Genomic DNA, 27,111 nt, shown 5'->3' on the forward strand with positions numbered 1-27,111 from the left:
TGCCAGGATTGTTGCCACTGACAATGAATTTTAAGGTTGCATGGCATTGTGAAATGTAATTTTACTTCTACTCTTCGATGGTGAACTTCTGTTTTTATATTTGAGCTGTAATGTTATTTTAACATTAGCCAGTTGGCATGAATTATTGAAATGGGGGCAGGCTAAGCTCCGTCAGACAGCCCCGCTTTTTCCCTCCATTTCACTCAATTGTAATATTTAATAAGGGATCTAAATTTTGAAAGCTGTCAAATTAAATTTAGTTAAATTGAAACTATATAAATGACAGATTGTCTCATATTTAAACAGTATTATTTTGTCAAGGCATTTTGGCAGTAATTATTGAAGACCTAGGAGTTCTGTCACACTGTAGTATTCATTCAACTCCAACACGTTCTCATAGGCATATTCCACAAACTCATTTTTTATTGACTCAACACAAAGAAGTTACAGCTCATTATTTTTCATATCCAATTTTAGGCTGCTAAATATACCACTTTGCATGGTGGGAAAAACAGCAATACCCTTAACACGCTTTTTTCATTTAGAATTCAGTCACTTATTTCACAATTTTTTTTTTTTTTTTGTCCTTCATTTAATCAACATGCACTCATCCCACTTAAGTCTTCCTATAAACAATCTCGTGCCTGTTTGGCCCCACAGTGTGCATGTCACCCCCAAACTGTGTTGAAATGCTGCGTTTCTGCCAAAACGATAAAGTCGCTTGTTGATAAAGATAATATGAATTTGAGAGCCGCGCTTATTTAGGCAGCTTTTCTTCAGAATCCAGAAAAACACACAGGAGAATACAGTCTGCTGGGTTGCAAAATGCCACTTTCTTACTCTAAAGGGGTATTTCACCCATAATACATCAGAATCCTATTTTAAATTTTTTGCTATGGCTTATAGTTCATGAGACTTTTTTTTTGTTTTTTACTTGAATTCTCATGAATCCCCATTAGCTGTCTTGAGTTAACCTTATTTAATAAATAACCCCATCATTTTACCACCAAATGGTGTTCCATTCAAAACTACAATGTTGAGATATGTGTGTGGTTATGTTCCCACATGTCAGTTTTGTTTTGTGGTTCCCTTTTGCCTGAATGAATGATCAAATTTTTCTTTTTACCTCTTGCCCTTCCGGATAGGATTATAAACGAATCACAAAATCAGATTGAATCCGTGGAAGAACTGTAGGGCTCTTAACAAACATAATGTTAATAATCATGATAATAATAAACTGTGATAATGACAGTGAGAATAAAAGCTATAGAGCGCTTGTTAATACGGCAGTGAGAAGCACCAGGTCAACTGGCATCGCATTCATTTCAACAGCAACAACCTTGATGCTCACCATGCAGTTATTCATGCATGGACACACACACTCTCCTGTTCTTTCTCTGTCTCTCTCTCTTTCTGGTTTACACACACACACACACACACATATTGTGATGGCTGTAATTGTGAAATCACATTGTCAAGCTAGTTCTACACCACCACCCCCTCCCCACCCCCCACCCCCAGCTTTTTAGTTCAGTATTTGACATTTTTGACATGATTGGTTTTTTAGGGGGGGGGGGGTTTGGGAGGGGGGGCACTCCAAATGGCTGGGATAGATTTTTCCAATGACTGCTCAGATAGCGGCATGCTTGCTGATGGGGAAGGGCCGGCTACAAATTGCCTGGCTTGTAGAAATGTGGGATGGATGGTGTTTTTTTTTGTTTTTTTTCTGTGTATGTGTGAGAGAGAGAGAGAGAGAGAGAGAGGCAGGAGGAGACGATATGGGTATTTATATTGACGGAGGGGTTTCATGTCATGTATGCACAGCGGGACAGACTGGTTAACGTGTGTCCATGCTTGCTTTGTATTGGTTGAATTCTCTATAGCCATTTCATGAATGGAACTTATAGTATACATAGACACCTACAGAAACTCAAACTTCATCAACAGAGAATCCAGGGGAAAAAGACGTCAGGCTGGACACACTGTTTGATTGACAGGTGACAGGTGGAAGAGCAGTGCAGAAACACCACAGCAATGAGCGCTGAGCACCAAAGATGGAGACAAAATTAAAAAAAAAAAAGCAAGAAACTTGAGGATTACCACTTAAAATTTGACTGTAATTTAATTCACTAGAAATTGTGCTAATTAAGCCCATCAATCTGCCAGCTTGGACCCTTTCACACACAAATCACTACTGTGTTTGTTGCTAAGCAACGCAAGACACGCACAAGTGTTAGTTTACACTGATCAGCTGTTAAAGACAGCGGCAACTATAGAAGAAGTTTCATTTACTTTTTTGATTTCGCTCAGGCAATGGAAGTTATACTTACATGCAGAGGTGGGGTCTCGAGTCACTTGACTTGGACTCGAGTCACAGTTTGAATTGCTTGAGACTTGACTTGATGCATAAAGAGAAGACCTGAGACCTGACTTGACTTGGGTTCTGGTGACTTGGGACTTGACTTTGACTTGTGCTTTGATGACTTGAAAAGGTTTCTAAAGTCTTGACTTGAGATCTTGTGTTTGTGTAAATGACTTAGATTGAAAGTGATGAGATTTGTTCCAGCAGACGACTGAATTTAAATTCTGTTTTCTGAATTTGTATGGAATGATTGAATTTATTGAAGCTGAAACTGATTATAGAAATCAAACTCATGATGCTCTTACCAAGTTTTTAAAACCATATTGCATTGAAAAGTCCTAGATATTTAGTTTTCTTTAAGATATTAAATTTATACTGGACTCTTGATTTGTTCTGACTTGACTTGCTGTTCTACATTTAGGCTTGAGACTTGACATTAATGACATGGACTTGACTTGAGACTTGACTTGAGAATCTACATTTAGACTTGGGACTTGACTTGAGACTTGTGCCTCAAGACTTGAGACTGACTTGGGACTCGAGCAAAGCTGACTTGGTCACACCTCTGATTACTAGTAATGCAGGTCAGTCTTCTAAAAAGCTTGACCGAAAGAAAGATGTAGAATCTACCTAATGTCTAGGGTCCAGTGTGTTTCTATTTGGGGGTTGAAGACATGAAAATGTTGGAGAACTCCCTGCTTATTGTATGGAGACGCAGAAACGTTCATGCTGTTTGCCTCCCTCCATCCGTCAGGCCAAGTTTGACAGCATGAAGAAACAGACGGAATCAATGGAGATGGAGGTGATGGAGGCTCGACTCATCAGGGCCTCCGAACTCAACGGAGAGATGGATGACGACAACACAGGTCAGACACACATACACACACACACACATGTATACACACTCCCTCACAGACCTTACAAGTGTAGGAATTCACTCGCCCGCTTTGTGTGTACACAAACTCTAAAAGTCCAAGTCTCTTTGCTCCAGGCGAGGGGCTGAAACTGCAGGGGTAGTTTCCAATCGATGATGTGACAAAAGGCAAGAAATACTACTCGCAGAATTGCATTAGGAATGGATCATACAAAATTGAAAAATGAAGTTCGATCGCAGTCCCAGACACCCCGCAGTCAGGCTGCCAGCTGTCTTTGTGCGGCGTACAGTCTTTGTGAATGTACAATTGATTTTTCTAAGCATCTTTTTTGGTGCATAGGTTGTCGCTGCTTTACTTGTTTGTACTATACAGGGCTTTGAGTTAGTTTGCGGAGGGAAAATGTAACACGACGGTCGGCGGTTTCAAGGTTTCAAACTTGCAAAATGTGTCGGTCGGGGCACAGTCAGTGTACTGCTCATGCTAGAATTTTGTTAATGAATATTTATTCAAGCGTTTGAAATGATAGAATAGATGGATACGATTTCAAAGTGGCTACATATGGTAAAAAAAAAAACGAAATGAAAAGAGCACTGAGCCACTGAGGTGCGGACTACTAGAGCAGTGGTTCTCAACGTGGGGTCTGGGGACCACCAGGGGTCCTTGAGGGGGTTACAGGGGGTCCCCAGCAAATTGATCAATTGTTAAACTTCACCTTTATTTAGTTCACTATAAGTTAACACAATTAGAGAATGTAGGAGACTGACTATTTTGATCATAGTTTCACTGTTATCTCTCTACCTACAATACAGATAGTCATGGAATTCTGGACAAAATCATATCTAACAATAAAAATCTTCTCAGATTTGGGTCTGAGAGGCAAAATCTCATCATCTGTGGCCCTGATGTGGACTAAATTAGGGGTCCTTGATATGAAAAAGAGCATATCTGAAAAAGAGCATATCAGTTTCAGAAAGGAAAAAGATATGTACTCCCTTATAAATCATGCAGAGCATCGTAGTCACAATTATCAGATATCAACAGCATGGGGTCCCTCTTCAGATAAACGGTGTCAAATCCAACTGTTATCGGAGACTGATGCCTCGCTTGTTAAAAATCAACGTCTGGAAGCCTCTCCACATGGCATTAGTATTACCAGGGGATTTTGATTTGATTTTGCCCATGCACATCTGTCATTTAAGTCAGTCATCGTCTCCCTGTAGTCTCACAATATCTGTCTTCCTCTTTTCATACAAAATTGGAGGCAGTCGTCTATAGACAAAGGTTCTCAATGCATTTCTGATGCAAACTAAGTTTTTCTTTGTTAAATCAGGAGTAATGGATTGCAGGGTTAGGGTTAGAATTGTAGAATAATAGTAAAGACAAAACTATGAAATAACACAAATGGAATTATGCAGTGACCAGAAAAGTGTTAAACAAATGAAAACTATCTTATATTTTAGATTCTTTAAAGTAGCCGCTTTGGAAAGAAATTCATACATAGGATAAACTTCACTATTTATATTTGTCTAAGAAACACATTTCAAGCATTTAAGCATAAGCCTTTAGATCAAAATGGCTTTAAGAAAATGAGAAACATAGAACATCCAATCAGGTGTGTCCAAACTTTTGACTTTTGAGAGTTTTAGTGACCAATAAACATCGCACAAATCAGAGAAAAGTGTGACTTTTTCCCGTTTTTTTTTTTTTTTTTTTTTTTTTATGTGCATGGAAAGCAAAACGACAAATAAAATGTAGTGTAGTCGCAGAGCAAATCAAAAACAAAAAATAAAAACCAAGATAAAGCTGTAACTGTGGACATGCCGGTGTCGCAGGAGGGGAGTGGAGGCTGAAGTATGAGAGAGCCATCCGGGAGATCGAGTTCACCAAGAAGAGGCTCCAGCAGGAGTTTGACGACAAGCTGGAGGTGGAGCAGCAGAACAAACGGCAGCTGGAGAGGAGGGTGAATATACACACACACACACACACACGCACACACACACACACTAGAGTTAGGGGCTGATATTGGCCTTTTATTAACAGTGTCGTCCACCTATGATACGATGGGTATGATGCATTGTAGAATTGATCAATACTATACTGGTTGTCTATGAGAAGCCCTTGACATGAACACACAATAGGACATTTGGATTGGGATTGCATGTATGTATGCATGAATATGTTTCATTTGTAATTATTATGATGGGTTTTACTAGTGAGTTTCAGAAGAATAAATAAACTCTTGGGGCAAAACTACACTTTTTTTTGCCTTTTTGGGCATGAAATTGGGCAAATTTAAAGATATTTAATATTGGCACAAACTATCAAAAACCCATATCAGTCAAATCCTGCTGCATGCAAACACACACCATTTTAAACTTCTTGGGTTTCTATGTTTCTACAAACACTACACTATGCATTTTTATCATACATATTAGAAAATGTGTTTAGCTTATCCGGGCTATTTCAAATGCATTTTGCACTAATCGGGATCTCTGGCTTTCTAACACCAGTTCGTGTCGGTGTGTCTCTGTAATGCAAATCAGCCGATGACACAAAAAAGCTTTGGGGGAGTAGCCTTGTCCTTTCACATTCAAAAGATTTGGCCAGGTGTTGGAGATACGCAGCAGAGCCATTTGTAAAAAAGGATAGAGATACTGTCAGGAAAGAGTGTATTTTATTCTGGGCTGCAGCAGAAGAAGTAGCGTCTGCCTCGGTCGGACCAGACCTGCTGGTGAAGCATAGAGAACTAGCGCTGATTTACAATGTTTTGCTTCAAATCCCAGTATTTGTTGTTCAAGGGAGCATAAACCCCATTTACAGCCGGTATTAAAACGCAATCTGCATCTAGACCACATTTCTACCTGCGGTCCTGACATTTCTACCCCACGGCCGGCTACTTTCTCACTAATGCAAACACATTGTACGACTTGTATTTCCACCTGGCTTGCTGTGTGCATTTACACAGTAGTAACATGTTTTTTTTTTCCTTATCCAGTTATCCAGATGCAGATCTCATTTTAATACCAGTTGTAAATAGGGTTAGAATACAGTCAACAAGAAGATATATGAATACTAGGGATGGGATATATTGCACTACAAAAATGTGGCAATATGCATCGTGGTGCAGAAAAATTAATTGATAGTGATATTAGCTCCATTATATTCTGCTGTAGTAATCACAAATGAGGCGGTTTGCTCATCGCAATTTCTCATGTGATCACTTTTCTACTGCGAGTGGAATGTAGCATGGTTCACCATTAGAAGAGCAAGTTAATCTTCCTGGGATCAAATGAACCCATTCTAAAAACCATGTCAATCCTCCTTTTGTAGACTGGAGGATTTACTTGAAAGTTTTCATTTCCAGGTCTGATTCTGTCGCGTGTGTGTGTGTGTGTGTGTGTGTGTGTGTGTTCGTCCCTGTAGATCAGCGACCTGCAGGCAGATAACGAGGAGTCCCAGCGGAACGCCCAGCAGCTGAAGAAGAAATGCCAGAGACTGACGGCCGAACTGCAGGACACCAAACTGCACCTGGAGGGCCAACAGAGCCGCAACCACGACCTGGAGAAGAAACAGAGGAAGTCAGTGCACACGCACACGCACATGCACACACACACACACAAACACACACACCAAAGGTGAACTAGAAAACAAGTTTATAAAAGGGTTAAACCAGTAAATTCGGCTGATATTTTCCTTTCATTAAAAATCAGAACTGGTCCTGTTTGCCCCCCTCTGATATGATGGATATGAGGCAGTTTGATTGTGTATTTATTGTAGAATGTATGTGGTTATATCTATAATTATGGTTCTGGGTTTGAGAGTTTAAGTGGCCCATAGTGTAAATGCTGTTTCAGAGGCTTTTTCCACCCTGACAAGAGTAAGATTCTGGGGGGAGATATTGAGTTTTTATGGAATTGGTCAGATATTGAATATCAGCATAAAATATTGAATATGGGTAGCTTACAAAACTATTGGTAAATTTATTTTTTTCATTTTGCTGGACTTAACGCCGCCCCACCGGTCAACAGGCCCACCGGGAAAACTCCCACTACTCCAGATGGCCAGTCCGCCCCTGCCCATATTGATCGAATGAGTGTGTGTATACACACTGTTGAGAAACAAGAGCTGTGTCACTGTAAGCCTCCAGAGCTTCACAACATCTCACTCGTACTTGCTGTTTTCCTGCGCTCCTGCTGTCTCTAGTTTTGCTTGTAATTACTGGGATGATGAGGCCAAGGCTTACATACAGAAATGACAAAATCAGCACAGCCTCTGCTGTCTTACAAAGGCCTGAGCCTCAGAAAAAGTCCTTCAAAACCCAGCCTGGCTTCAAGGATGAAAAGGTCCTTTTCTGAAAGACATCCATGCCTAGACTGTACAATACACAGCGTACAAATCCCCCCCCCCCCCCCGTTATTTACAGCAGGAAAAATGTACTATACATATGTTTTTTTTTTATAAAAGCTACATTCCCCAAAGAAGATATTGGTGGTGCTAAAAGCCTTGAGCAAAAAGACTACAATCCAACATGACAGAATACATACTGTCTACACTGTCTCATCAAGAAAGATGTCCACCAGAATCACTAATGATAGTGGAACTATAGAAAGATGTCAACCAAAACCACTAATCATAATGGAACTATAGAAAGATGTCAACCAAAACCACTAATCATAATGGAACTATAGAAAGATGTCAACCAAAACCACTAATCATAATGGAACTATAGAAAGATGTCAACCAAAACCACTAATCATAATGGAACTATAGAAAGATGTCAACCAAAACCACTAATCATAATGGAACTATAGAAAGATGTCAACCAAAACCACTAATCATAATGGAACTATAGAAAGGTGTCAACCAAAACCACTAATCATAATGGGACTATAGAAGATGTCATGCCAGTAACATTTCCTGTTTCCTGTCTGAAAGTAGGGATAGACTTTGTCAGCTGGTCTGGTAAACATCCTTGTAATGTTGCCAATATATCTTGTGTGTGTTAGAGAGGGAAGGCAGGAGAGGCACTGAGGTTATGTGTGTATTAGGGTTTGACCAATATTGGTTTTTGAAGGCCAATACCATACCATAATTTTGGATCGAAGCTGCCGATATTCAGTAGCTTTAAATTTGACCATTTTCATGCCAAAAAACTTGGTTCAAACTGCATCATATTCATCATATCAGAGGTGGACAACGCTGACTGGACCAGATCTGTGTGTGTGTGTGTGTGTGTGTGTGTGTGAGAGAGAGAACCTGTCGTTTGGGGTGCGTTGTCTAACTGAAAAATTCAGAGCTAAAAGTTACAGCATTGACACTCCAATGTCAGTCAAAACGGGTACAAATTCACTTATTCACTCTCTCACAAACTCTCTCTCTCTCACACACACACACACACACACACACACACACACACACACACACACACACACACACACACACTCTCCAACACTAGTCTGTGAACACACAGTCATGTTTGTGCATAGCGTCTTCAGACACATATGACTAAACCCAGTTTTATTACCTTCTGCCAGGTTCAGTAAGAGCCTGTTCTGCTGCGTGAGGCTCGGTTGTGTTGCTGTAGTAAAAATAGTATCTGGAAAAGAAAGAATATATTGTGTTCCAGATTGTTTATAGCATCACGCTGCGCAGAGAGAGGAGACAAGTCTCCAGCTCATTTGTATTGCTGCAAAACTGTGTGTGTGTGTGTGTGTGTGTGTGTGTGTCTGCTAGCAAGGGACATCTTCTATAGCTGTGTATGTGTGGCTGGGTGTGTGTGCTGTACTTCAAACAGGGGAGGTACAGTGTACAGCAGCATGTTTGTGGCCAACCCAGGCAGCAGTTTACTAGTGTGTGAAAGTGGAGGCAATGAATTGCTGTACATTTACTCTGGTTAATGTGAGTTTGTACTTGTTTGAGCATATTTTTAAGTCAGTAATTTTACTTTTGCTTAAAGACACACTCCTCAGTTCCAACAGTTCCTTCCTGTGTTATGTCTCACCCCAACATCCTGTTTCAGCTGGAAGCAAGATGCTTTCACAATGCCGTTTCAATGTGATTGGAATTCTATTTTGACTGCTCCATGTTAATTCACATGCATTACAGAGTACAGATGTTGTAGTTTCACCATAAGCATTGCAGCAGAAACTAATTGAGAGTCATGTCAAAAAGCATGTGAATCGTGAACTAACTGAAACATTAAATGTTCAAGTTATCCATGATAGTAGCTTAGTTAACATCCATCCTGCATCAGTATATATATCGGTTTGTGTTTGCCTGGTTGTCGCTAACTAGTTTGCTAGCCTTGCTAGCTGGTTTGATAGCTGATAAGTTGAATAATGACATGAATATCAGAATCTTATTTTTAGAAAGCTCAACATAGACGATAACAACATGGGCAATATCACATATTGAACTATCTGTCCTCATTGTTTTTCTCTTGCATGGGAAAAATCATATGCAGCGTTTTTCTTTTTAAAGAGTGCGTAGACACCCTGTTTTCAGCCAGTCTCCGCCTAGTACACAGTTTTGAAAGATGCAAAAAAAGTGGGGTCGGAAGCAAGAGCGAATAGGGAGGTGTGTCTGTGATTACGGATCACCCACCTGTTCTTGATTATGCTGATTGCAAAGCATTTGACGCTGCCAGTGGTGAAATACCTGCCTCCAACATGACTGATTGAGGTGTGGCCAGAAGTGCAACACGGCTGAAGGTTTCAGCCCATAGAGAATGATTTTCTGCCCCTAGAAGCAGATGCAGCACTTCATTTGAATAATGTTGAAATAAAGTACAGGATTTATGCTATTCACTATGTAGAAGCCATATAACCATATAGCCATATAACGTGATTTAGCACTGATTCACAATTTAAATGAATTATTTTCTTGTTTTACAAAAATAATTTACCTCTCCTTGTATATATTTTACTTCTGCTCCTTCTAGAATTTCATCAAAGTGATGGTACATCTACTTGAGTGGGATGTTTTGACTCTCTTTCCACCCCTGCTAATTTATTATTACTGTATGTTTGTGTGTGTGTGTGTGTGTGTGTGTGTGTGTGTGTGTGTGTGCACCTCCAGGTTCGACAGTGAGCAGAGCGTGGCCCAGGAGGAGGTGCAGAGAGAGAGGAGCCAGAGGGAGAAGTTGGCCAGAGAGAAAGACATGCTGACCGGGGAGGTCTTCAGCCTCCGACAGCAGCTGGAGGTGTGTGTGTGTGTGTGTGTGTGTGTGTGTGTGTGTGTGTGTGTGTGTGTGTGTGTGTGTGTGCTCGTCTTTTAGATTACACTGTTATATGGGGCAGATATCGCTCTTTTATTACAAATCACATCTGCTCCAGCCAGTGTGGTCCACCTCCGATATGACGGATATGATGCAATTTGATTGATTACATATTTAATGTAGAATTGATCAATACTACACTGGTTGTTGATGGGAAGACTTTAACCTGAACTGATTCTAATAAGACATTTTGGTATGAAAAAGATCAAATTTAAAGATACTGAATATCGGCACTAATTGTCGGCTACTGGCAGCTTCAATTCAAAAATATCGTGTCAGTATCGGCCTTCAAAAACCCATATCAGTTCAACCCTAGTGTATATTTTCTGAATGTATATTTGAGAGGCTCACCCTATTTACACTGTATATATTATCAGTGACCCAGTTTGTCACCAGTTAAATCCCAAGGTCTTAGAAAGATCTTTATGTCTATATATTATGCACACCTTGTACTCGCCTGCTCAGTAAATAGTTCCACAGCCTCCCTTCATCATCCTTGTACATGTAATCATCTGCTGCAGGTCGAGACCAGGACGTGCGTGTGTGTGTGTGTGTGTGTGTGTGTGCTCCTAGTCCATCTCCCCCTCATCTCTGATATGCACGTAACCTCCCCCCCCTCCCCCCCCCCGCTGCAGGACAAGGACCTGGAGATGTGCGCGGTCAACCTGAAGCTGGAGCAGCTGGAGGCCGAGCTGCAGGACCTCAACTCCCAGGAGTCCAAGGACGAGGCGTCGCTGGCCAAGGTCAGGAAGCAGCTCCGGGACATTGAAGCCAAGGTCAAGGACCAGGAGGAGGAGCTGGACGAGCAGGCCGGCACCATCCAGATGCTGGAGCAGGTAGGCCCTCCCGTCTAGGCTTGGCCAATGTCCAAAATGTAACATTGCGATACTGTCCCGCGGGAAATATCGCGATATACGATATTATCGCACTTGGTGATAATATCATATATTGTGTATATGATGGATGTGTAATTGTCGATATCGCGGAAAATATCACAATATCGCGATTAAAAAAAGAAACAAAAAGTATGACTGTTAGAGCTTTATGAGAGTGCAAAGTAAGAGACTGAGAGAGTGAGAGAATGAAAAAAACATACAAAAAGATGAAATACATGCAGGATTAATACATGGGAAATTGTACAAATATTGAAATATATATAAATAAGAGAGTATGGGAATATCAAGGGAAAGAAAAAAAAAAATATATATATATAGTTGCAAAATGTGCTTTGTAGTCAGAGTAGCAGGTTCACAGAAGGCCTTACATATACACATAAAATCTCTCGGTTTGCAGCTCTGAATTGTAAGAAAACATTCACCGTATCAAATATGTTTACAAACGTAGATATCTTGTGCGTGTCAATATTGTGTGCACTATGACCTGTAGTGATGGATGTGTAGTTAGGGTCACAAACCTTCCTCAGTGCACAAAGGACCACATAAACCTTGAGTCCAGGTAATGAAACACGCAGCGCCGAGCCTGCAGGTTCGAGGTAACGGCGACAGCATTGACATGCACAGCAGAGGGGACACAGGCCATCAGGCGTAATTGTGAGCAAGTTTTTTTTCCCAGCGCGTTTCCATAAGAGCTGTCAAGGAGTGACACGCCGTCAGCCCCGCGCCCCGCTGTGTGAGACGCAGAGATTTACATTACACCTTGAGCTTCCTTGTCTGCAAGGTGTAAACTGAAAGCTGGGACAGAATGTATCATTTCCACTTTGTCAGGAAGGAGAAATCCGGGTTAGAAATTGCCTTGCTTGTAATGATTGGATTCCACAGGAGTATGTGTGAATGTTTATTATTATTATTATCCTATGAAGAGTTTTAGCATCCCATCCCGGAAACATGGAATACTTGATGACTTCATGTCGACAACTCCAATTCAAAATATTGGTATTGGTGTTGGCCTTCAAAAATCCAGAATGAGCCTAACTAGATCTAACTGATCAACAAACAGCCACAGAACACAATGATATAGGACAAACATCAGGAAGAGCACAAGACACATAGCAAGACATAACAGCCCACCGAATCTACCCGGCAACACCAGCCTTAGACCCTCAATGCATACAAGGAAAAACTCTCAAAAAAGACGAAGAATCCACAGTGGGCCGATTTGACGGTGGGGGACAATAACATATATCCTTTGAATGCAGTGTGTCTCTCTGCCTTTGTCTTCCAGGCCAAGCTGCGTCTGGAGATGGAGATGGAGCGCTTGCGTCAAACCCACTCCAAGGACATCGAGAGCAAAGACGATGAGGTGGAGGAGATCAGACAGTCCTGCAGCAAGAAGGTAAGGATATGCAACACACACACACGCCAAACCGATTTCTTTCTCAACATCACATTCTTTTTTTTCCACACTTATTTATTCGACTGACACACAAGCACACTGAATTAAAATTTTGCTTTTGCCTTGATATTGATACGATAGACAATTTGCGTGTTTGTGTGTTGGGCTAGGTGGGTGGGTGGGTGAGTGGGTGGGTGTTGGTATTTGGATGCAACTTCTGCTTTGTTGCTATTAAGCCTATTTGTGTTGTTTTGTATTTGTTTTCCTTTGCTAATACCGACTGCCCCCACCACTGCCCTCAGCCAGTGGAGCCCTCAGCAGCCTACGCATAATTAGCTTTTTTCATGGTTACACAAGCTGGGAGCACCAACTGTACACTGTCTCTTCCAATGACATTTACATAGCGATACATTATGCTGAATAAATAAATTGAAGAAATACCCCTATGGTTTTCTATAGATGTCAATTTTGAATTTTATGACTGACCCTTTTAGCCCCGGCATATTATCTTGCTCATTTTCATGCGTCCTGAGTATTCAAAAATACTGGCCGCTGCAGACTTTGGTAGAATTAATCTGTTCTACAGCCCATATGATGATACGATGGTTTAATATTTATTACGTGGGATTGCTGGGCAATTTTTAAACCTACATTTGAAACTTGTATGTAGATGAGTTACCACCTCGCTGAGCTCACTGAGGTATTCCTGTGTGGACAGATAGAATGAATGCACTTATTTGTATTTCTGTGTGTGTGTCCAGCTGAAGCAAATGGAGGTCCAGCTAGAGGAGGAGTACGATGAGAAGCAGAAGGTGCTGAAAGAGAGGAGGGAGCTGGAGTCGAAGCTGCTGTCGGCCCAGGACGAGGTAACCGCATACTGAACACACCTTTACTGGTTGAGCGTTGGGTCCCAGTCCTATCATGACTAGTGAAGAGCTGTCTTACCCTATATTCAGATAGAACCTGCAAAAAAAATAGAGTTGGCGTGAATGCATGCAAAGGCAATGGAAGGAGGAAAATGCTCTGAACCACCTAAACAGTAATTCCCCTACCGTAATTACCCTAAACACTGTGCATTGCAAAATGCGTTGCACACAAACCAACGAACCAATGCACACAGAGCCCCTGCTAAAAAACACGTTAACTGTATTCTAGGGCTGAACGATTTCGAAAAAATATCTAATTGCGATTATTTTGACTGATATTGCAATTGCGATATGATTTGCGATATTAGAGGGAATGATCATTTTTACATCATTATTCTCATTTTCATTGAAAAACGTATTAAAATAATTATGGTGTGATTTTTGCGGGGATCTGTGCCAAACAAAGATGTTTTCTTAAGTCTGTAGAATATGATGTGTAGGCCAGGACATCTCTGCAGCACCACAATATTTAATTTAAAATGGTATTTTGACACAAATTTCTCCTTTAACCAATATTGCGCCTCCTGCGATTTGAAAATTGCAGTAGGCCATATTGCGATTTCGATAAAATTTTGATTAATTGTTCAGCCCTACTGTATTCCATTACCTTCTGATTACAGATAATTGTGAAACTCTAGAGGAATATTTATGGGAAAGCGAAAAGTAGCCAAATGAGGAACAGTTTAATTTCGCTCTAATTTAATTCACTAGAAATCATCCCAATTAGAGAATGTGTAATAATGACTATTTCACCACCATTATCTCCCCATATACAGTGAAGACACTCCTACATTTCAATACTAAATCATCTAAAATATTCTCATATGTGCATTGTGATTCACATTATTAGCATATCACATATTTCCATTATATCACCACACAGTCATCTTGCTAGATAAACAACAGATGCTCGCAACAAACAGCCACAGCCAACGACAAGTGTTTGAGGCAGTGTGCCATATGAGATGCATGCAAGGTTGTGACAATGCTATGAAGAAAGAAGTGGTTTTCTGTGTGTTGCTAATGAGAGCCCCGACACAACTGAGAGCTGCGGCATTTGATCATGCGTTGAATGCAGCGTGATCCCAACCACGTATTTTCATGCAAATTATGATGTATGGAATTAGAAGGGCTGAATAGAAGCTGCAAAATTTGATGAAAATTGTCTTAATAACTGTTTTTACGCTCATGTTTCTTTTGTCATTAAATAGCAATGAAAAATGGAATTAACTTTTCTTTTTTTTTTAATACCTAATGATGTAGGCTAAGCTTGATCGGCCCGATGAATGCTTCAGTCTCCTTGAACAGCAGCTCAAAAGTGGCTTTGGATGTTCTGAGCTCCATCATGGCTGTATGACCATTAGTTGGTACATTAGACTATTGCCAAGTACATTTCTTTGTTTTCTTCTTCAAATGAAAGCATGAAATGTGGCCAACATTATAGTGACACTCAACAACAGTAACAACTTGACCAATACGAATCAGTTCTTGAAAGACTCTTTCCATTTTTCTGGTGGATGTGTTTTGTCGATGTTCAATAAATCTAATCGCTTCAACCCAGATGATGGAAACAGATGCTACCTTAGCTGATGGAAACATTTCTGTTTTTGTAAATGTAGCTTTTAAATACGGCATGAAGGGGAATTTTTACTTTTCAAAAGACAGTTGAGTGTTTTAACCAGCGTCTCAGAACTCATCTTTTTATATTGTTACATATTGTTTCTGCTACATTGTTTTGTGAAGCACTTTGTGACCCTGGTTTAAAGATTCACTTACGTATTTACTTACTGTTAGTCCTCATAGTCAAGAAAACAACCTGCTGAACCAGGTGCTGGTGTATCCCCAACTGAAGAAAACACAGTATTCCCCCGATGTATTTGTCCAGTCACCCAACCCTGCTCTACCTGTTTCCAAGGTGAGACACGGCGACATCGAGACAGAGAGGCGTCTGAGGAAGGACCTGAAGAGAACCAAGGCTCTGCTGGCCGACGCCCAGATCATGCTGGACCACATGAAGAACAACGCCCCCAGCAAGAGGGAGATCGCCCAGCTCAAGAACCAGGTGCAGCACCCAACTCCCGCCGACTCACCCTCTTACACAACGATACAGAATAATGTGAACAGACAACGTTTTTTTGGTTTTATGTTTGGTTTCACTTTATATTTTGACAAGGTGAACAGCTAGCAATGCACATGTACAAATTTGCACGTTTGAATATATACTGCAAACAGAATATATTTGATAAGTTGAATATTCCAACAATGCAGGTCTACACGCATAGCGACTTTCTGTACACATGTAAGGCCTTCTGTAAACCTGCTAATGTGAATACGAAGCACATTTTACACATCTATCTCTAAGTATAGAAGCTAATTTCACGTTTTCTTCATATTCCCATATTCTCTCTCATGTATGTCAATATTTGTAGAACTTCTCTCTTAATCATACTGCATATATTTACTTTTTTGGTCTACCGCTGTTATTTTGCACACACATAATGCTGTAACTCATATTTGTAAGACGGTGCTTTTAGCCTTAATGACATTTCTGAATAAGAATCCGATTCGCAGGATTTGACATTTCGCATTTCTTTCCCCTAACGATGCCTTCCCCTCCCGCCTCTGTGCCCGCTGCAGCTGGAGGAGTCCGAGTTCACGTGCGCGGCGGCGGTCAAAGCCCGCAAATCCATGGAGGTGGAGATCGAGGATCTGCACGTTCAGATGGAGGACATCTCCAAAACCAAACAGGGGGTCAGTACACCTCTCTCAGACTCACATTGCATTGTGTTGGAATTGTGTCACGATTAAGCTTCTAAAATGATATGTAGCTCTCAAACAGGGGAAAAAAAAAAAACATTTGGAAATTATTGTCACTCGTAATCAACTAGGTTGTGTTTTTCAGCCTTTTTTTTTTTTTTACAAGCCTGCACCATCTGTGGTGGTAGCAGGGCAGCAGTAGACATGTCAAAACATTGCCAGTAGCCAGAGAGAGGGGGTTAAAGGACACACCTGTTCCCCCATAGCTCTTCCTCCATCCTTTATTTACTCCTGCTATTCCTCTTTAGTTTTCTGCTTCGTTTCCCACATCGTCTAATGTCTCCCCCCTCTCTCCCATCTCCTTCTCTTTCTCCTTCTATCTGTGGCGGGGAGAATGTGTTTTGTTTTTTTTTCGCACAAAAACACCCAAATTTCTCTCTTTACAGGGTTAGGCTTTTTTTCCCTCCCTTCTTCACTCCCACGTCTTCTTCTAGTCCTTTTTTCCCCCTATCTCTCTCTCTCTGCTTTTTTCTACCTTTCTCTCCTTCCGTCTGCGTATTGCGAGGCGAAGTTGCGCAGCGAAATTATCGACAGACGTTCGACGACGTCCGCCCCCAGACCCTCAACAACTGCTTCTGAATCCATTTCTAATTTGAACAAGACAACGTCACCTTGAAACGTATTACTGCTTATATTGTTATCAGCAAGGTGAATATTATCTCCGCAGCGAAATGAAGGGTAGAGATAATTGAGTTCACACGGCGGCGGGTCAGGAGCAGATATTTGGGGAAAGATGGATGGATGGATGGATGGATGGAGTTAGCCTGTCTGGATGACTCTTTTGCTTTCCCTCACCTTGTCTTCTCGTCTGTTATTCACTTTTTTCTTTGCCCTGCCAAACAAAAGTAGCTGGCAGGCAAGGATGCACACACACACACACACACACACACACACAACTATTTTCCAAGGGTTCCAAGGCTTAGTCCTCGGATGAATAGGCGATGAATAAACAGCTCTTGGGGACTTTTGAGAAACAGGTAACTGGTTAGCAGTGTTTCCCTGTCTCCGTATCGTAGCTGTTGGCATTACAAAGTCACCACTTCCTTCTGCTTGACAGGTGGTAGATGTGACAGCCAAACATTTCACAGTCGGCATTGGCAGGCGTCACAAAAGATACAAAAACACAAAATGGATTTTTTTTTTTTTTTACCGTGTAGGGGTGGGATTCCATATAATCTGCCAATCACACGTTCACCGACTTGCATTTTTTTCCCCGAACCGATCGCACCTCGACATTTGATTATTGTTCACAGCAGCGGCCGATTCGAGTGGAATTCTTTACGCTCAATCCTTCCCGGCAAGAATTCGACGAACTCTGCAAGATGTGCGCAGCGCTGATGCGTGCGAACACTAGCGCAAAATTTTCACAGTATGATGCTATGGCACAGTAAAAAATTCCTATCAAAACGGCTTCGGAAACTGCTTTGAATTGATGTGAAGAAGAAAGATATTTCACAAAACGATGCAGGACGTCTACAGGTGTCGTCTCAACTTTCATTTTGGTGCCTTTTGTGTGGTTGTTGTTGTGAAAAGAAAAGTCAAAGAATGTAAAAGTAAGCTCCACTAAGGAAGCAACAGATCTTGGAAAACAAAGGGCATTTGATTGTTTTTAGCAGAAATACATGTCAGATGTCCTTGAGTGCAGGGGAAGGCAAGTTGTGCGTGGATAAAATGAAGGTGTCGCCGCCTGTTTGTTTCAAAATGGTGCCTTTTGAAGGGCGATTTTTTTTTTTGGGGCGCCATGACAACAAATGGTTATTACGTGAATGGAGGTGTTTTTTTTTCATGCGTTCCCGCCGCTATCCACATCTCACACTGCAATTCCAGATAGATAAAATCATGCAAATAGCATTTCTTTCTCTGAGATGGCCCGCCGCTTCGCCGTCCCCCGCTGTAATTGCAGTATTTTGAGAAAATTGTCTTGCGTGTTTTTGACGGCTTGTTTTTATCCCGCCTCGATCGGCACTCATTTCATATATAAATCTAAAATAATATGTATAGACAGAGAGAGCGATGGAGAGAGAGAGGGAGAGAGCACCGTGGCATTTTTTTTGGGGGGGGGGTTCTTTTTGACTGTAATAGTGTGAGGGGGGGGAAAAAAATGAAAATCCAAAGAGCCTAGGTACATAATTGGGTTGAGATTGCACTGACAGGCTACTGTTAAATGAAAGTTTTGCCGCTGCAGACTGGCACATGTTTTTGAAGTGTCCATCACAATATTCCCCCCCCCCCCCCCATACACACACACACACCTTCAGTGACTCAGAGTGCCGGAGCTGCGTTCAAAGTCGCTGCTTATATTACCATTCAGACAGGGCAAAAGTTGACTTTAAAAAAGGAAAGTACGATATGTAAATGAATTTGCCCCAGATTCCGAATGGGTATTTTTAGTTCCTGGAGTACACCTCGCTACATCTCAGCAGTGGGTGGTATTAATAAAAAAAAAAAAAAAACAACTTACCATTATAATCCAAACACCAACCAAACCAGTTACATAGTACTAGAAATGCTGTATAAACAGCCCTGCCTGCCAGCCGCCTCTCTTTTTGAAGCCCTCTTTCCCTTCAGCGAGTCATATTCATCAGATGTGCTCCATTATGCATCCTGAGGTCTGTTTGGACTGTATCTTAATAAGATGGATGCCACGGTGTCAGCGCTGCCTTTCCCCCCACTTCTCTCATCTACTTGCTATGTGCTAATGGATTCATTAGCCTTTTTCGCACAGCCACATTATTCATCATTTATTAATCCATAGCCCTGCACCGCCAATTGCGCTCTCTTTCTCTCTCTCTCTCTCTCTCCCTCTTGTATTATCCCAGTCATTACAGAAATAGGATTACTCCACAGTCCCTCCCCCCTAGCCGAAGGTAGCTACGAGGCATTTGCTGCTAGCATTTAGCCACTAATTGGAGAGCTTGATTATGGCTGGGACCTTAAATGACCCCTGTTGGGCCCTGTGATCAGTGGCGGGGCTGTGAGCTAATCAGGGGGCTCCTCGGAGGAAAACCTTTACTATACACAGAGTAGCATGCACACAAAGCCAACGAGCAGTAACTGTGTAAATAATGAAACTGAGAAATGTGAAAGTTTACGCCCCTGCCCCAACAAAAGTATTGTAGGTAGGCAAGTGGACGAATATTTATTGTGATCATTTTTAGTCGTATTAAAACAAAACCCTAGTTATGCCCTTTACCCTGTGAAACACAGTGTTGGGGGTAATGGTAATAAGTCAATAATCCAGTGTTTCCCCTATATGCACCTAGCAGCGGTGTTACGCCGAAATATGACCGCCGCTGCTGAATTAGAGAGGAGAGGAGAGGGGTCCTTCTTATCTCTTTGTTATATTATTTTGCGCTACGGACGTTTCATATCCAGGTCAATTCACACACTTCTGAGTAAAGCATATAAACGGAGAGGAGAGGGCTCCGTCTTATCTCTTTAGAAACTAACGTTATATTATTTTGCGCTACGGACGTTTCATATCCAGGTCAATTCACACACTTGTGAGTAAAGCATATAAACGGAGAGGAGAGGAGAGGAGAGGACTCTGTCTTTTCTCTTTGGAAACTAACGTTATATCATTTTGCGCTACGGATGCTTCATATCCAGGTCAATTCACACAGCTGTGAGTAAAGCATATAAACTGTGCGCTTACCTGATAATGTCAGCACAACGATTATAACAACAAGCACCGGGTAGATGTCAAGCTGCGGTTACATGAGACATTTTTTTTTCATTCTGAATGAAATCATCATCATTGCCACACAAGTGTTTACCTGAGCGCTAAATATAACGATCGCATTAAGATGTGCGTTTACATCGGTTTACATGCTCCACAGTATGTAATCATAATAAAAGTTTCTGACATGCGCAAAACACCGAATCCAGCACTCTAACATGGGTTTACGTTTTTAAAAGATGGACCTGCGTCAGTTATTTCTTTCCTGCTGTTCTTTCTGATGAAGCAACAGTTTTATAAAAAAAGACGTTTTGTTTTGCCCCCGCAATGAGTCAGGACTTGATATAAAAACGGGCTGCACCGCCTACATCATGCCTGAGCGCCCCGGGGTTAATAACAAGCACATCCATTCGAATCCTCCCGGAAAAAAGGGAAACGTTATTGACGTTAAATGTGCGAGCGTGTGCAGAAAGAGGCGAGATAAAGAAAGTGATCGGAATGAGTGTTTACATGACGAAATTTTATCCATCGACCGGATTATGAAAGGGTTAAACCACCCCTCTCAAACGGAATGAAATTTCATTCGGATCGGCAGTTTATTCTGATTGAGTTTATATGAGGCATTTTTATTCTGATTGGGCTACTATTCTGATTAAAAGGCTCCATGTAAACGCATCTAATTGAAGCAAGCGATGCTGATCACGGATTCAGGATTACCATTCGCCAAAGGTCCTGCAACTTCACGTATCGCACAGTAACGTTACAGCAAACGCAATCATTTGATAGGAATACGCAAGGAAACACATATCTGTGAAATAAACAACATTTGGAAGATCCATCTTGATACAAAGACAGCAGGTATTCCACATGCACCGATTGTTTTCTTCTTCCTGGAGGCGGGCCTTACTATGCGCGAGGGCCACCGTGACGCGTGAAAGCTGTCAATCTCAAAGACAACTGACAGATTCCCTCAGAGATATTAACGTTACATATTATTTGGATAGAAACGTCATAAATGTAAGTTATTTTATCATTGAAAATGTCATTACATTAAAGTAAATTAACACTGTTTCATAACACAACAGTGTGGTGATGCAAGTTAATTCTGGAAAAAAGGACAGTTAAGAATGAATAATTAGAAGAATGAATGACAGCTAGCTAGCCGCTAGCTAACACCCAGTGGATGTAAACGGTCACCCAGTGGGTGATATGGGTCACACACAAACTAATAGCTTATTTGTCAAATCACATGTTTGAATTTTCAGATGAGTTTAAAAGACTGGCTGATCAAGAGAAGAAAGAATTAATAATTGACAATAAATGTCAATAATTGTTTTAAATATTATACTTTTATTATGTTCAATAAAAGTGTATTTTCCTAAATCTTGAGACACCTCATATGTAAGCTAGATTTCTCCTGCTCATTACTGTGCTAAAATGTACTGTATGTACTTAGGCCTCAAGAGCCTTCTGGTGCCGGCAGACACATAGAAACCTCCTGGCAGGGCGTGCTTTACGAGCACACAAAAAAAATTTGTGCAATTTTTTTTTTTTCGCACGCGCGTGCTTCACCTCCACTGCTACAACTCCATCCTAGGGGAAACACTGTAATCAAATTACTTTTTTGTCATAACGACTTCATGCGGTAGTTTTTTTTAAAGAGTATCTAAACCCCAAATTGAAATCTTTGGTGAAGCCTCACACTTAATGGTGAAAAGTAGGGTACTGAACTGGTCATCTGCTATTGGCTGGTCTTTGGTGACAGGTGATGTCACCACCTGGTGTACTCTATAGAAGGTGACATCACCTGGCACAAAGACCAGCCAATAGCAGATGACCTGTTCAGTACCCTACTTTTCACCATTACGTGTCAGGCTTCACCACAGATGAAACGGAACATTTCTTCCCATACCTTTTTACTTACTTAGATGATGTAGGTGGTGGTATTGGCGAGTTCCAGATTCTGATATAGGTTGGCTGGTCAGAAAATGGGCCCACATATAAACTGCTGTAATTAGAAATGCTCACATTATTTTGATCTGCTCAAAGAAAAGGGTAGAAACATAGTATCCTGCAAGTTATGCATTGGGGACAAACTGCTGTCGACTGTGAAGAATAGCACTTCAGATTTAACAAGCACATACCCACGCATGTTCAACTCAATTCTATGCACTGAAACACTGCGACACGGTTATTGGTTAAATAATTCTGCTAACATTACTTAAATACCAAAAGATAATAACGTTACCTACTGTTAAAGTCTGTAGGGCAGCAGAAGACGAATTATCAGGTTAGTGTTTACATCCTGTTTCTAACACAGGAGAGTTTGGAGCAAATTGTGGAATGTTAATTTTCACTTTAGTTTTCACGCCAGGAGACTCTATTGGATGGAGTACAATGCTGCTGGTGCACACATTAGGCGCATTAGAGATGGATTTAAATTAATTTCTATACAATGACCAACTTTTGATTTTGTGCCTATGTATGGGAAAGACGCCCTCTAGGCCTCATGATGCCCTCGGCTGCACCTTGGGGAAAAAAAGCATTTGCATAACAAGCAGAATACAATGACACTTCAGGAGAAAAGTCTCAAAATCTCAAATCTCAAAAGTAACTTTCCCCAACACTGGTAAAACACCCGAAAAGAGGTTCAGTGTAGCGCAGGAGGTTCTGTACAGAGACAAGGTAACAACAGCTATTTAGTCCGACCGGTTTCTGGACTTTTCAGCTGCAACTCGAACATGATCCACATTCTTTGCTTCGATGTGTCGTGACATGACACATGATTGACGTGTCTCTCTCTGTTCTCTGTTCTGTATTATTTTTATTTCTCCCCCAGCTGGAGGAGCAGCTGAGTCGTCTGCAGAGGGAGAAGAACGACCTCCAGTCCAGGATGGAGGAAGACCAGGAGGACCTCAATGAGCTGATGAAGAAACACAAGTCTGCTGTGGCACAGGTCTGTCTTTCTCTCTCTCTGTCTCGCTCTCTCTCTCACACACACACACACACATTCACTGACACGCGCAGACACATACACAAGGGTTCAAAGGCCAATGCTTATATTTTTGGTGTGCCGGTAGCCAATATTTTGTTCCAATATTCACAAATTTGATAATTTGGACAACACACCCAAAAAATTTGAAAATATTCAGTATTTCAGAATTGTATTTTTCTTGTCAGGGTGAAAAAGCCCTTGAAACAGCAGACCATAGCACAATAAATCTCGGGTTAATAATGTCTATAGACAACCAGTGTAGTATTGATCTGTTCTACAATAAATATGTAATCAATCAAACTGCATTATATCCATCATATCAGACGTGGACAACATTGACTGACAGATATGATCTTTAATAAAAGGCCAATATCAGTATATATCGGTCTAACTGTAACACACACACCAACACACACACATAGCCCAGCACATGTGCATGCACAAACATACCATATCATGTCAAAAAGCAATACAAGGTTTATTTGTAAAAAAGAAATTAAAAAAATAATAAAATCCCTATATCAAGCTTTGCATTGAATTGTTTGACCTAATCTATCCCCAGCAATTTAGTAATTTTCTAAAAGCGGCAGTATTTGGCAAGCTGCGAGCGGCCCACATTAGTGTTAATGTAGCTGTATGTGCAGATGAGCACCAAGTGGAAATGAAAGTGGAGTGAAAAGCGCTTTCTCTCCGTCGCTGATGGAATGATGAGTGATCTGCCTCCGCCGGCTCCAAATGAATCCATCCTTCCGGTCTAAAGTGAAACGGCTCTATTCCCGTTGGGACTCGCCTTAGCAGAGTGCTTCATCTACTGGAAAAAAAAAAAGCACTCATCTCAAATATTTCACACGGGTCACATTGAAATGAGATTTATTGATGTGCTTTCACCGGCCTGCTGTGCCCTCCCTGTAGGTTTTTGAAGGGAAAAAAAACCCCCAGCTTCCCACCAGATTTATTTATTTTATCTTGTTACTGTCAGTGTGATGTCACCATGTGTTAGAAGATTTACTCTGTATTTTTTTTTTTTTTTTTATCGTTTGGCTTTGGATGGGAGGATTCTGGCTTTACCATATAATTGATGGTCTACTTGTAAACATGAAAACGTTAAGGTCTTAGCCAAATCCTCGTCCAATTTTGTGTCGGATTATAGAAGAGATCGTCGCCGTTAACCGCAAAGCAGCTCCACTTGTAACTTCAGTTCTTCCTCGTTGTGGTTTTTTTTTTTTGCGGTGTAGTCGGCCCAGAATCTGGCCCAGATCAGCGACCTACAAGCCCAGCTGGAGGAGGCCCTCAAGGAGAAGCAGGAGATCCAGGAGAAGGTAGGCGCTGTCTGCTTGGAGCATACCGCTGACAGTGACAAAGATGCCCAGTTCAGATGCGCAGTTTGCTCTCCATCCCACGTTATTTATGTTTTGTAGTAATAATCCACAACTTTTCCATATAAATATTTGTACATTATGCTACTCTTTATTGCTGATTGATACCATACAATAGTGATTCAACCTATAGCCAGTTTGTGAAACTTTTAGATTAGCTGTTCTAAGCATGTATGTATGGACACCTCTTTCCCGGGAAAAATTAGTTAGTACAAAGAAAACAGACAAAGATAAAGAGCGGTGAGTGTTTTCCTTATTATGTTGTGGCGAAAATCAAGAAAAACAAGAATCTTGCGGATTATCACTTTAAAATGAAGGGACAGTAGATTGGCTAGAGAGAGATGTGACAGAATGGAATGAGCATGTTCAAGCCCATGTAGCCACAAAACGTACATGCAGTGGCCAGAGTATCACTTTGAAAAAGTAACGTGGATCCGCCTCTCCGCCTCACACACACACACTTTTCCCGTGACTTTTGCGTGGCTCTCTCGACACATACAACACTTGATGTAATTGATGTGTCATTCAAGCGAGATTTGCCTCGGCGAGACGTGCCACAGATGGCCGACCCCGCGTTCACAATTCCCAGACAAGCAATAATGCCGAACACGCTAGCGCTGTCATCCTCCTAACGATTCAGTCCGGATCCCCCTTTTCTCTCTCTCTCTCTCTCTCTCTCTGCCGTCAAATCGGGCCCAGCCACCGAGAGGGAGATCCGACCTGTAATACCGTGAGCTGTAACTGCCACCCCCAGCATCTGATCCCACCCCCCCCACCCCCACCCCCAGATACAAGAGATTTGTGTCTCGGTCCGACACGAGCCGCGCATTCTCCCATCCGGCGATAACCATCTGAGACCTCTGCCTCGGAGCAATTATCCCCGCCGTTGCCGAGAGCGAGTCCTGCAGCTCCCGTCAAGGCGAGCGAGGCGCCATGTCCAGCCTCCTCTTCCTCTCCTCCACCCCCCCCCCCCTCCCTCCCTCCCTCCCTCCCTCCACCCACCCACCTCTCTCTGCTGGCTCATTACCTGTGGGAAAACTGTCACAGTATCGAAACATGCTGCCAATGCTTGCGCCGGGGACGGGGAGGCCGGCTGTGAACGTTGAATGTTTTTTTTTTTTTTTTTTTTGGAAGAAGAGATGAAAACGAAAGTAAAAACACACGGCTCTAACACAACAAGTGAAATAATGGCCCCTTTCTCCCCGCTAACAGATAGAGCGGGAGGCATTTCGGCATTATAGTTGTTTTTGGGTTAGACAGAAAAATCCACTGTCTTTCATACATCCTGGAGCCAGCGCTCAGGAAATCCTCATTCCCAATGACACGCTCTGTGTCTCTTTCTCGCCGTTTTGAAATAGTTGTACAGCGGATAAAAGAATTAAATGTATTCTGTGGCATGGCTGCCGGCTTTGAATTATGGATATGAAGGGGGTCTGGTAATGAAGGGCCGTTTTTTTTTTTTTTTTTGAAGCGAAGTCCGACTCTGAACTGATGTTAGAATCTGGGCACGAAAGCTCCTTTTTAAAGAATATGGATGGTAGATGTGTATTTTGGCCTCGTCCTCCAGTTAAAGCATCCCACAGAGATGAGAAGCCTTCTGCCCGGCTCTTTGATTTCAGGTTGACGAAGAGGTTTTTTTAGAGGTTGAATCACTCAGTGCTTCAGGTTGCCTAAGTTGTCTCGCAAATGGCCACAATTTGTTCCAAGGCTTTTCCCAGACATATGGGTTTTTTTTGAGCTCTCAAGTTGCTGCTGGAGGACACTATGTCATGATGTCCTGCTTATGTGTGTGTGTGTGTGTGTGTGCATGTGTAAGTGTTCTTGTACCTCTATCCTTATGAGGACCAAGTGTCATCATAGTGATAGAGGACGGCAATCTTCAAAGTGAGGACACTTTGCCAGTCCTCATGTCTACAAGGGGTAGTTTAGGATTAGGATTTATGGTTGAAGGGATAGTTCAGGTTTTAGAGAATTTGGCAGTTTGGAGGTATGGGAACGGTTATCTTAGCTCAATTGCTGGAAGGCTAGTGGATCAAGTAAGTAGGATGGGTGGTCTAACAAAGCTATACATTCTAATTTATGTATTTATAAAGTTGTTAATTTGACTAAAAATAAAGAAATGGGATCAACTTCCATCATATTTCTCATTCCCGGTCGAACTGTTTTTTTATGGTACGTTTAAGACAACTGGGAAACTTCCTACTTCTGAATAGGAAAAATCCAACTCCTAATTCCTAGTCTGAAATGTTCTTCTCTGAGCTCAGGTTCCTACCAATATAATACTTCCATGGTTCCCACCTCAACCACTTGGACACTCTAAGGTGGGAAGTTGGAAATTCCAACTGGGAAGTTTCCCAGTTCCCAACTGTTTTTAACGTACCATTAGGTTCAGCCTCCGCTCTCTTCCCGCGAGAATGCAAAAAGAGAAATCCCAAAAACGAACTATACCTTTAAGATTAGGTTTAGGTTAGGGTAATGGTTAAAGTTAGTTTAGGATTAGGACTTGAGTTTAG

At 41.6% G+C, this 27,111-nt stretch overlaps 1 protein-coding gene across 4 annotated transcripts in view; it reads left to right on the plus strand.

Annotated features, from left to right (window-relative positions):
* Positions 1–27,111, plus strand: part of LOC139643394 (unconventional myosin-XVIIIa-like) — a 134,961-nt gene that overhangs the window by 93,058 nt on the left and 14,792 nt on the right. For all 4 annotated transcript variants that reach the window (XM_071518530.1, XM_071518532.1, XM_071518529.1 and 1 more), the window contains 11 exons: positions 3,117–3,228; positions 5,070–5,197; positions 6,661–6,815; positions 10,315–10,438; positions 11,149–11,349; positions 12,695–12,805; positions 13,567–13,671; positions 15,647–15,793; positions 16,369–16,482; positions 23,067–23,183; positions 24,458–24,541. In XM_071518530.1, the coding sequence (XP_071374631.1) occupies positions 3,117–3,228; positions 5,070–5,197; positions 6,661–6,815; positions 10,315–10,438; positions 11,149–11,349; positions 12,695–12,805; positions 13,567–13,671; positions 15,647–15,793; positions 16,369–16,482; positions 23,067–23,183; positions 24,458–24,541 (1,398 nt within the window). The remainder of the gene's footprint in view (positions 1–3,116; positions 3,229–5,069; positions 5,198–6,660; positions 6,816–10,314; positions 10,439–11,148; positions 11,350–12,694; positions 12,806–13,566; positions 13,672–15,646; positions 15,794–16,368; positions 16,483–23,066; positions 23,184–24,457; positions 24,542–27,111) is intronic.

This window comes from Centroberyx affinis, unplaced genomic scaffold, assembly GCF_046629955.1.
Source record: "Centroberyx affinis isolate AG114_WGS23_722 - 3 ecotype Tasmania unplaced genomic scaffold, CSIRO-AGI_Caff_v1 ptg000592l_1, whole genome shotgun sequence".
NCBI lineage: Eukaryota > Metazoa > Chordata > Actinopteri > Beryciformes > Berycidae > Centroberyx > Centroberyx affinis.